The sequence below is a fragment of the Cricetulus griseus genome, chromosome 2, assembly GCF_003668045.3.
Source record: "Cricetulus griseus strain 17A/GY chromosome 2, alternate assembly CriGri-PICRH-1.0, whole genome shotgun sequence".
Classification (NCBI taxonomy): Eukaryota; Metazoa; Chordata; class Mammalia; order Rodentia; family Cricetidae; genus Cricetulus; species Cricetulus griseus.
This window is the reverse complement of record NC_048595.1, coordinates 363,431,501-363,443,691: the sequence shown is the minus strand read 5'-3', so window position 1 is coordinate 363,443,691 and position 12,191 is coordinate 363,431,501. Positions and strand designations below refer to the sequence as shown.

The window sequence follows — 12,191 nt, the reverse complement described above, 5'->3', positions numbered from 1 at the left end:
ACCTTGTTAGTAATTTCCTCAGAACACAAGAGGGAGATTTCCTTGTGAATGGAAGTAACCTATATTTTTGCTCTTTGGGAGGCCCACCACCCAGCACTCAAATCATTCACACATGGAGTCTTCTTATTATCTATCAGAGCCCAGCCTCATTTTGACCTGCTTCCTGACACTTTTCTTAATTTACATTATCCAGTCTACCTTTTTGCCTATGGGCCTTTCTTTCTCTTTCTCTATCAATCTTACTCTTCGTCTGCGGCTTCTTAAGCAGGTAGGTGCTGGCCCCTGATAGCCTCCTTCTCTGGCTACTTCCTTTTTCTTTCTCCCACCTCCCTTTCTTTCCTTCTATACATCCTCTCTGCCAGCAGGCTCCCCCACTCTTTCTCCTGCCTCTCCATTGGCCATTCAGTTATTAGTCTATCAGGTGTTCTAGACAGGCACACAGTTAAGCAAATACAGCATAAACAACAGTAACACACCTTAATAGTATTCTACAGCACCCAATCATATAAAGAAATACTCTGCATGTTCATCATCATATTGCAATCTAGACACTAATACATGGACATAATGTGAAGAGATGTATATGCGGGTACAGCATGTAAAATGGAAAAGAGAATCAAGTTTGAATATTAGGGGTGGGGAAGGATATAAAGCAAGTGATAAACATGGGTTGTGAAGGAGGGCATAGACAACTAACTGCCAGGTTCCAACACCATCATGGATTTTAGTTTTCATGTAGGCACATGTAATATATATGCAGGGCGGTGTCAAATCCACTGTGAAAGTCTCAGGTTTTGTTCTGAATATCTGTTCTAATTATACAGAAGAGCATGACCTCTGTAGTGTCACAGCCTTTCTCTTGGGCCACCAACCAGCTCCCACATCATGGCAGGGAGACTTACTAGTTATGAATTTTCAGCCTAGCTTAGGCTGGTTTCTTGCTAGCTCTTATAACTTAACCTGTTTCTCTTCATCTACATTTTGCCTTGGGGCTCTTTACCCTTCTTTTTCTCTGTAAGACTTGCATTGCTGCTGTCTCTGTGACTGTCTGGAAGCTGCCTGGCTTCTGGCCCTGCCTTGTCCCTCCCTCCCTTGTCATCTTCACCTTTTCCTACAGCCCAGGTTTCTCTTCCTATTCAGTGTCCCTGCCGTCTAGCCCCACCTATCGGTCTCCTGCCTAGTGATCAGCCATTCAGCTTTTTATTAGGCCAATCAGGTGCCTTAGGCAGGCATGATGAAACAAATGCAACACATCTTTAAAAGTTCCCATCATTAACAAAGGCAGCAGACATACATGCACCACATTGATGGGGGATGTCCTTCTGTATCTATCTTGCTCTTCTTGGTTGATGAATAAAACACTAATTGGCTAGTAGAGGCAGGAAGATAGGTGGTGATAGGGGAGGAGGATGCTGGCGGAGAGGCAGAAAGAGATGCCATGTGGCCAAGAAAGATTAAGGGGTCTTGTCTGGTAAAACTAGACCAACTGGAAATACTTAGATTATTAGCAGTGAGTTAATAATTAAGACAGGGCTGGCCAATAAGAAGTCCTAGCTATCAGCCAACAGTTCAATAATTAATATAGCATCTCTGTGTGCTCATTTGGGGCAAAGCGGCTGCAGGACCAGGATGGAAAGAAAAACTCCAGCAACAACACATCTTTACAGTTAAAGTAATGTTCCATGGCATAAACAGATGAAACACATGTTTTCCTAGTTGAAATATTCCACAACACTGTAGTTAATTTTCACATGTGAATTTTTTGACGTTCAAAAGAACAGGGTTTAAAAAGAGAGAAATGAGAAATGCAGCTAAGTTTGTAGTCTCTCTGTACTATTTAGTCCTGAGAGTATGTGTTTCTGCTATAGTATTACCTGTGGGTATGTGTCTGCTATTAACTCCTCAGAGTATGAATTTCTGCTAAACTGTTTACTCCTGAGTGCGTCTCTCTCTGCTATACTATCTGCCCTTCACAGAGTGAGTCTTTGCTGTATTATTTACTCCTGGGCTTGTGAATCTACTCTTGAGAGTGTGTCTCTGTTTCATACAGACTGTAGCTCTAATAAACCATTTCCTTGTAGAACAAATGTGTTTGGAAATATTAAGTTAAGGCATGTTCCCTTTCCTTACGTTGCATTTGCTTAACTCCGTGAAGCTGCGATTCTCTGTCTAGAACACCTGATGGTCTCATAAAGAACAGAACAGTCAATAGTAAGGCAGCAGAAAGAAGGATAGGCGGGGCTAGCAGGCAGAGAGGATGTATAGAAGGAAAGAAAGGGAGGTGGAGGAAGAGAGAAGTAGCCATAGAAGGAGGCCATCAGGAGCAAGAAACCTAGCCAAACAGCAAGACATACACAAACAGGAAGATTGATAGAACCAAGTTGGGGGTTACTGCAAAGAGAAGTCATTACTGCAGGATTTCTCTCCGGTGTGAACTCTCCTGTGTTTCCTAAAGGATGATACATGCCGATAAGCTTTGTGACATTCTTCACATTTGTATGGTTTCTCTCCAGTGTGAACTGTTTGATGTTCTCTAAGGTCTGACCTTGAGTGATAACACCTGCCACACTCTGCACACTTGTAAGGAGTGTCCTCAAAGTGATTCCTTTGATGTTTTCTAAGGGACGAAGATGAGAAAAAACATTTGCCACACTCTTCACCCTCATGGGTTTGCTCTGCAGTATGAGCTGTCTTGTTCTCAATGAGGAGAGCAGGCTTAGTAAGTCCTTTTCTACTCAGTTCACACTTGTAGATTTTCTCTGTGGTATGAGTTGCCATGTGGTCCTTAAGGCTTACATGGTAACGAAAGGCTTTGTGACATTCTTCACACTTGTAAGGTTTCTCTCCAGAATGGATTGTATGATGAACTCTAAGGGCTGACCATGAGATAAAACACCTGCCACACTCTTCACACTTGTAAGGATTGTCATCACAGTGAATTCTTCGATGCCGTTTAAGGGATGAAGGTGAGAAAAAACATTTGCCACACTCATCACACTTGTATGGTTTCTCTCCAGTATGGATTCTCTGATGCTCTTGAAGTTGTGAAAAGAAGTAAAACATTTTGCCACACTCTGCACACTTGTGGGGCTTGTCTTTACAGTGTATTCTTTGATGTTGCTTCAGCATTGAAGGATAGTAAAATGATCTGCCACACTCTTCACACTTGTAGGGTTTTTCATCAGTATGGTTTTTCTCATGTATAAAAAGTGATGAGCGTGTACTGAAGGCCTTATGACAATCTTTACACTTGTAGGGTTTTTCTCCCGTGTGAAGTCTCTGGTGTATAGAAAGTGTTTTAGAAGATCGAAGGACCTTTCCACATTCCTCACACTTGTAAGTTTTCTTCCTTCTATGAAGTCTCTCGTGTTTAGAAAGTATTTTATAAGAACTAAGGCCCTTACCACATTCTTTGCACTTGTAGGGTTTCTCCTTTGTATGAATTCTCTGGTGTTGAACACTCACTGAGTTACACTCAATGGTCTTGTTGTAAACATTATAATCATTGGGAGTTGCTCCTGTTGAGCAAAAGTTGAGATATGAACAAAAGCTCACAAATATTCTCCAGACTTAATCTTTTATAAAGGAAACATTTACTCATATGTATTGAGGCATCAGTTACATTTCCAACCCTATAGGCACTAAGCATAATTAATAAAATATTGTAAGTAAAAATTGTATACACTTCTAGTAGAATAAGGACACAACTAAATGGAACATACATAGAATGACATACTACTTGAAGTTTAATAGCTAAGTAGGTTGTAAGTGCATTTTTCTAACAGAAATAAGTGCATTAAACAGAGATTTTATACAGCCCGACATGCATGAAATTATAAAGTAAAAAATCAGGGACCAGAGAAAGTTAATTGTGACTGAATTTCAGCCTCCATCTAAATACAAAATTTTTGTCCTCCACATAGAGTTTTATTTTGGAGAGTACAAAAGATATGCTGCACAAGAAGTAGATGGCCTAAAAAAATTTATAGCTCAAAATTCAAGACAATATTTTATGTTTTATTTGGATGACAAGAAAATATATACCTGAAACACTGATTCATAACCACAACAAAAAAGACCCTTCAGGTTCAATTGTCCATTGCCAAAATTTTGCTGAAGCAACATATTTGTCACTGAATAGATGAAAAAAATTACTTATTTCCTTTATTGTTTGTTTTTGCTTTTTTAAGTCAAGGATTCTCTGTGTAGACCTTGCTATCCTGCAACCCACTATCTAAGCAGGGTTGGCCTCCAAATTAGAGATCCAACTACTTCTGCCTCCCAAGTACTTTGACCAATGATGTAGCCCACCATCCCCAGGCAATAAAATTATGTATTTATAAGACAAAACAGCTATTGAACACTAAGTAAAGGTACAATGAACAAAGCTTGAAAGCAGAGCACAGCTAATAGAAATTCTAGTCTTTTCTTCTTATGTACTTTATCAATGTGTTCTAACTATCCACCAGAATTCATAGGGAATGTATAACAAATGATTATAGGCTATACATACCTCCAAACTTAATACCAAATTAAACAAATAAAGATAATAAAAGATTTTGAACACCTACAACTTATCACTGAACTGAACTGGAATGCAGATGCAGAGAATGACGAGTGAAGAGCAAAGGGGTCCAGACCAGGCTGGTGAAACCCACAGAAACAACTGACCTGAACACTAGGGAACTCTTGCTCCCCAGACTGATAGCTGAGATACCAGCATGGGACTGATCCAGAACCCAGGAACATGGGTTTTGGTGAGGAAACCTCAGAAATCTATAGGACTTCCTGTAGTAGTTCAGTACTTATCCCTAGCATAGGTGTGGACTGTGGGAGCCCATTCCACATAGAGGAATACTCCCTGAGCCAAGACACACAGTGTTGGGCTCAGGCCCTATCCCAAAGGATATGATAGACTCTGATGACACCCTGTGGAAGGCCTCACCATCCAGGGGGAGCAGAAAGAATATGTGATAGGTAGGGTTTTAGTGGGGGTGTGGTAGGGGAGGGAGAAGGGAACTGAGATTGTCATGTAAAACAATCTTGTTTCTAATTCAAATAAAAAAAATCTGAAAGAAAAAAGGTTTTCAACCCATAAAATTGAGAACTTGGTGAGCTATTAAGTGCATACTCATTCTTACTGTTTTAATCTTTGAGGACACACACACACACACACACACACACACACACGTACTCGGCATGCATTTTAAATCCTCATTACTGAGTATCTAAGAAAGAAACACTTTAAAGATATCTTCACCAGAGATAAACTACTGTAATGGAGTCACTTTCATTGACATGAGTGGAAGAGACATAAGGGAAACTCATGTATGAATTTAGTTTCTTCTAATGGTTTCACACCTAGTTATTTAGAAATGTGTGAACTTTTTCAGTACAAAGTCTGTTACTGAACTGCCCTAAATAATTCTATTTTGCTTGAGTTTAGATTTTAAGTCCCTGGCTTGTATATATGGTATGATGTAATTGTGGACTTGCCTTTTTAAACCCAATTAAACTAGGGTTAGAATGCTGGAATGACCAATGTATTTCCTGACACAAAACCCAACCTTGTCCTTCTGGACCTCCAACGTGTTGGTGTGGGTATTTTTGTCTGGTCCAGATTCTAGGGGGGAAAAAAGCAAAAAATATGACAGGGACTCCTTCCCTGGGTCTCCTTCTAAGAGTAAAGATGATGACTGAAGAGGTAATGGATGAATTCTCCAGTTGAATCCATGCCTTACATTATTCGTGTGGATGCTGAATGAGTGACTGCATGATCAACACCATCTCTTCTCTCTCCGCTATTGTTCTGTACCTTACAGTTTATCAATTTTTCTGACACTCCTTGTCTGGCCAGTAACAATCACTGGTCATTAATATATCTTAATATAAATGGTCTCAGTTCAAGTATAAAAAGACCCTGGCTAACAGAATGGACTCGAGAACAGGACCCATCCTTCTACTGCACAAAAGAAACACATCTCAACTTCAAAGACTGACATTACCTCATAAGAAATGGTTGGAAACGATTTTCCAATCAAATAACCTAAGAAACAAGCTGGTGTAGCTAACAAATTAACTTCAAAGTAAAATTAATCAAAAGAGATGAATAAGGACATTTCATATTCGTCACAGGAAAAAAATACAACAAGATGAAATGCCAAATACAAGGGCACCTACATTCACTGTGGAGCCACATCATCCATTTGGAGACCTCTGTGGTCACTGTTAGAAAAGGTTTACTTCCATGGAAGTAACTTAAACATTTTAAATGTCATTTGCAGCAGATCTCACAGAGGTTAAAGGACCATCATTTTTTATGTACATGCAAAGTACAAAAACTTAATTCCTAGTAACTTGGCAGAGACTCAAACCTGAAATCATGTACAGGAAGCTAGATGAAGTTTTTTTTTTAGAATTAGTACTCTATAATGTCATTAATATCATGACAAAAGTTTAATAGATATGTATATATTGAAGTAACATATATATCTTAAGAAAAGTGTTTAAGATTCAAAATCAAACAAAACGGTAGTGATATTAGTGGAAATGAAATAGTCCATAAATTTGTTTTTTCTTCAGTCCCATATAAGGTGACTCTCAACATGATACAGGAGATTTCTCTGTCTATTTCCCCTTCCCATGTATGTCTCTTTTAGGTTTCTCCTTTTTTGCCTAGATTCTCTGGGGTTGTGGAATATAGGCTGGTTATCCTTTGCTTTATGTCTAATATCCACTTATGAGTTAGTATATAGAGTCTTTCTTTCTGGGTCTGGCTTACCTCACTCAGGATGGTTTTTTCCTAGTTCGATCCATTTCCCTGCAAATTTCAAGATGTCATTGTTTTTGTTTTTTCTTACCAGGGAGAAGTATTCCATTGTGTAAATGTAATACATTTTCCTTATCCATTTTTCAGTTGGGGGGAATCTATATTGTTTCCAGGTTCTGGCTATTAGAAATAATGGTGCTATGAACACAGTTGTGCAAATGTCCTTGTGGTATGTGTGCACCTCCTTTGGGCATATGCCCAAGGGTGGTATTGCAAGGTCTTGAGGTAGATTGAGTCCCAATTTTCTGGGAATTGGCCCTACTGATTTTCACAGAGGTTGTACAAGTTTGCAGTCCCACCAACAATGGAGGACTGTTCCCCTTTCTTCACATCCTCTCTAGCATAAGCTGTCATCAGTGGTTTTCATCTTCAGTACAGGGGTAAGATGGTATCTCACAGTTGTTTTGATTGGCATTTCCCTGATGGCTAAGGCAAATGGCTTAAGTGTTTTTGGCCATTGCTGCCTTCTAAATATTGACAGAGGGCCCTGGATAGATGTTCTGCAGGCAGTAAAAGAGTAAGGATGCCAACACAGACTACTATACCCAGCAAAGCTTTCAATCACTGTAGACAGAACCTTACGACTCACTAAAAGACCTAACTCTACTAACTGCCATGAAAGAGGAGCACACAATCACTGTACACAAACTGGTTAGATTGGCATCACTAAATTAACAGCAGAGGACCTTGTTGGTCATCCTTTCTTAATCTTCCTAGTTAAATGGACAGGCCCTGATGAAGAACTGGTGGTAAAAGTGTTGAAAAAAGGAAACAGTATCCATTAAATTAGTGTACCCAGTGTCCCAACAAAAGCCCTTCTACAATATGTTGGGTTTTTTTTTTTCAGATTTATTTATTTATTTTGTATACAGTGTTCTGTCTACAGGCCAGAAGAGGGAACCAGATCTCATTACAGATGGTTGTGAGCCACCATGTTGTTGCTGGCAATTCAACTCAGGACCTCTGGAAGAAGAGCCAGTGCTCTCAACCTCTAAGCCATGTCTCCAGGCCCCCCCTCTTCTATAATATGTTAATGCTTTGAATCTTCCCTATGATCAATGGGGAATGAACTATCCACAGTGACTTCAGTTTGTCTGATTTTATCCAACTCCCCACCCCCAAATTGTCCTCATCCTCATAACTGAAATTGTTGAGCCTCTGTCATGCCTGGGTCTCTGTGATGCAATTGTGAGTTAGGTTTCATGAACCCAACAATGCTCACTTTAGTATAGAGATCCTCTTAGCATAAGTCGGCTGTCCAACTCTGCAAAGAAATGATGAAATGGCGCTCAGTCTGACCAGCAATGACTTCTCTTTCCCTGAGACTTAAACTACAATGGAGGCTCAATGAAAAGAAAATCCTTGGAGGTCACTGTAAATACAGGAACAGCTCTGTTGGGGAAATACAAAGCAGAAGATACTTAAGCCATCATAAACATCTGAGAGATGTGCTTTGACAAGAAAGACATGGAGACCTAAAGAATGATTCCCATAGAATCATGTTTCTAGGCACATGGGAAAGCCTGCCTTTCTGTGGGATATTTGGACCTCAACTCTGCCCCTGACCCCTCATTCCTACACACCTGGGGGCATGGTGGTTCGTGCTTGTGCCTTCACTCCTGAAGACTCATGTCCTTGCTCCAGAAACTTTACCAGGTGTGGCTTAGGGACAGCAAGACCTGTTTGTAGAAAAAGGGAACAGGACAAGTGATAAGCAAAGGGGTCCAGACAAGGCTGGTGAAACCCACAGAAACAGCTGACCTGAACAACGGAGAGCTCTAAGTCCTCAGACTGATAGCTGGGAAATCAGTATGGGACTGATCCAGACCCTAGGAACTCGGGTGTCAGTGAGCAGACCTCAGAAATCCATGGGGCCTCCTGTAGTAGATCAGTACTCATCCCTAGCATAGGTGTGGACTTTGGGAGCCCATCCCACATAGAGGGATACTCCTTCAGCCTATCACAGGGGGTGGGCCTAGGCCCTATCCCAAAAGATATGACAGACTCTGAAGATCCCCTATGGAAGGCCTCATCCTCCCTGGGGAGCAGTAAGGGTATGTGATAGGTAGACTTTTAGTTGGGGGGGGGGTGTGGTAGGGGAAGAGGGGAGGGAGAGGGAACTGGGAATTGACAGGCAAAACAATCTTGCTTCTAACTGAAATTAAAAAATAGAAAAAAAATAGAAAAAGAGAACAGGATTGTTTGAGTGTTCTTCTACTGGGAATTGACACGTTCCTTCCACTGCATGGCTCCTAAGGAAAGAGAGGATGTAATCAATGACTCCAGACAGTTCCATAAATGTTTTCTGACAGGATCACTACAGTACATAAAGGAATTTTCAACATCCAGATTTTCTGTTTCATGTAAAGGGGAAAATCATTAAATCTGAATTGTTAAAAAGTTTTTTTTTTTTTTTTTTTTTTTTTTTTTTTTTTTTTTTTTGGTTTTTCGAGACAGGGTTTCTCTGTGTAGCTTTGGAGCCTATCCTGGCACTAGCTCTGTAGACCGGGCTGGCCTCAAACTCAGAGATCCGCCTGCCTCTGCCTCCCGAGTGCTGGGATTAAAGGTGGGCACCACCAACGCCCGGCAACAGTTTCATTAGCAGCTGTACTCCATGTCTCATGACATTTAATTTCTAACAGTCCCACTAGAGTGAAGGAAATATGTATGCAATATACAAAGGTTAAACACACAAAAAAAGAAAAAAACAATGAAATGATTCTTTTTTAAAAAAATAATTTAATTTTTTAATGTGCATTCGTGTTTCTCCTGCATGTATGTCTCTGTGAAGGTGTCAGATCTTGGAATTACAGACAGCTATAAGCTGCCATGTGGCTACTGGAATTGAACCCTTGTCCTCTAGAAGGGCAGTCAGTGCTCTTATATACTAAGTCATCTCTCCAGAACCAAAAGTATTCCTAGTAAAGAAAAACCTTAATTTTTCTGAAAATTAAGAATATGAAACTCGATGTTGAAATGTTCCACGAGATAGAGTAAAAGTTAGTAAGATATATGTTGATGGTGAAAAAAGAATTCATTATGGATGAGATCCTCACCCAGGAAATTAAGGTGGCTGTAATTCTCCAACATCACATCCCTGTACAGATTCCACTGAGCAGGCTCCAGGCATTCCCTCTCTTCTGGAGAGAACTCAATGGCCACGTCCCAGAAGGACAGCATTTCCTGAAATAAAAACCAATGGATTATAACGCACTGTAATTAAAACTATTAATGATATAAACACCAAGATGCAATGGGCTGGATAGTTCTTCTGTCAACTTGACATTAGCTAGGGTCATTTGAGAAGAGAGAAACATAATAGAGAAAATGTCTACCTAAGACTGTCCTGTAGACAAGCCTGGAGGGCATTTTATAATTAGTGATTGATATGAGACAGCACAGTCCACTATGGGTGGTACCCACCCTGGGCAGGCGATCCTATATGGCATAGGAAAGCAGGCTGGGCAAGTCAGTAAGCAGTGTTCTTCTGTGGCCTCTGCTCCAGCTCTTGCCTGAGGTTACAGCCGTACCTTCCCTCAGGGATGGACAGTTACCTGAAGTTGTAGTCTACAATAAACCCCTTATTTTTGTAAGATTTTATTTATTATATTAATAATAATACTATTATTACAACATTCTGCTTCCATGTACATCTGCACACCAGAAGAGGGCACCAGATCTCATAATGGATGGTTGTGAGCCACCAAGTGGTTGTTGGGAATTGAACTCAGGTCCTCTGGAAGAGCAGTCAGTGCTCTTAACCTCTGAGCCATCCCTCCAGCCCCACACCCCTTCTTCTCCAAGCTGTCTTTCTTCAAGGTCTTTATCACAACAATAAAAACCCTAACACAGGCATTGTATGCCTATGGATACAAATCTAGATTTTGCCCATCATGAAAGAGAGCTAAAATGTTTCTTACATAGTTGAGTAAGATTCTTCAGACATGTCTGAAGTGGTCACATGATTTCAAACTGTACCCAGGCTCAAGAAAGACCACACACACACACACACACACACACACACACACACACACACACACACACACACACACACACACACACACACAAATCCTATAAGCCCATTTGGACAGGGTCCTTTTAAGACAGATGAAGTTTAAAGTGAATGCATCCACAGAACATGCATTTATATGTCCGCCCATACACCACACATACATTCCACACCTTCAGAATTCCACACCGGTGAAACCTTGGGTCTCAGGTATTTCCTCTCTTAATTTTTTAACTGGCAGAGAAAATGAACACAATCAAGACTCAAGACCCTTACACTAGACAGGATAGAGTACAGGAGGGGTCAGAAACCCCGTTTGCTCTAAGATACTGAAAAATCTGACAGCAGCCATGTGAGAATGGCTCAGCTAGTAAAGCCTGCTTACCCACCAAAGCTGCTCAGTGAGCTCCCAGCTCCACCTCAGGAGCAGGCTGTTAGCTGACCATCGTTAGCTTGCATCAGTGGCTTGCAGTCCTGGTCACCTCAGCTGACCATCACTGGCTTGCAGTCCTGGACCTTGCGCTATCATCTACACCACGCTCCCAGGCAACTCTCCTGTCCCAGAAGCCCAAGGCAGACTCGGGCTGCACGTCCTAAGGAAACATCTCTCAGGGCACAGTCCCATCGCCCTCTCCCAGTCCTGATCTGCAAACTTGCATGTCCCAGCCAGTTCAGCCCAGCACCTCCCAGGCAGCTTCTCCGCCCTCCCCCCTGCCCAGGTCGGCTCCCTCCAAGACAGAACCCGCACCCCGCACCCCGCACAGAGCCTCAGGCTGCGGCTGCACCCTGGACCAACCTCCAAGTCAGAGACGCAGCAGGAGATGCAGCAGGGCAGGGCTCACGCCCAACTTTGAGGAAGACCCACTTGTAGAGACTGACAACTGGATCCCGATTTCCTGGACGGCTCTCTGTGACGTCACAGTTGCAGGAACTACATTTCCCAGAAGTCTGAGCGAAGGAATTCCTGTAATCCTGCCTGTTGATAGTTACTCTTCCTGGATTTGTGTCTTGATACCTGCAGTAGAAGATGGGAGGAAGAAATGGATACCGCTGGATAACTGTTGGTCTGAGAAAAACCAATAGCAGGAATGTCTAATTAAAGGGTTGTTTCCAAGTAGGGAAGACTCCCAAAGACACCAGGGAGACAGACTGACCGTTGCAAACGCACAATGTTTATTTTTCTATCCCACTGGGGTAAGGGACCTGTCGGGCAAGCTGAGGCAGCAGTCTCCAGAGGGAGTGAGTTCCTTCTCTTCTGCTAGGCTTTTTAAAGAAAAAAAAAAAAAGAAAAGAAAAAACAAACTGCAGGGTTACATCAACGGTAGGGGAAAGGTACGAGTGATGCCTGACTGG

The 12,191-nt window shown here is 41.6% G+C and overlaps 1 protein-coding gene across 3 annotated transcripts; it reads right to left on the bottom strand.

Moving 5' to 3' along the window:
* Positions 1–1,318: 1,318 nt before the first annotated feature.
* On the bottom strand, positions 1,319–11,794 carry LOC100755127 (zinc finger protein 58-like). 3 transcript variants are annotated; one of them, XM_035440637.1, is made up of 5 exons: positions 11,635–11,794; positions 11,224–11,431; positions 9,886–10,012; positions 8,413–8,508; positions 1,319–3,518 (listed from the first exon to the last, which is right to left on the bottom strand). In XM_035440637.1, the coding sequence occupies exons 3-5, from the start codon at positions 10,007–10,009 to the stop codon at positions 2,389–2,391; spliced, it is 1,350 nt and encodes a 449-aa protein (XP_035296528.1). In that variant the 5' UTR covers positions 10,010–10,012; positions 11,224–11,431; positions 11,635–11,794; the 3' UTR covers positions 1,319–2,388. The 3 variants fall into 3 exon arrangements, with proteins under 3 accessions (XP_035296528.1, XP_035296529.1, XP_035296527.1); XM_035440638.1 differs by having other exon boundaries at positions 11,228–11,431; XM_035440636.1 differs by lacking the exon at positions 11,224–11,431 and having other exon boundaries at positions 11,635–11,782.
* Between the last annotated feature and the right edge of the window lie 397 nt (positions 11,795–12,191).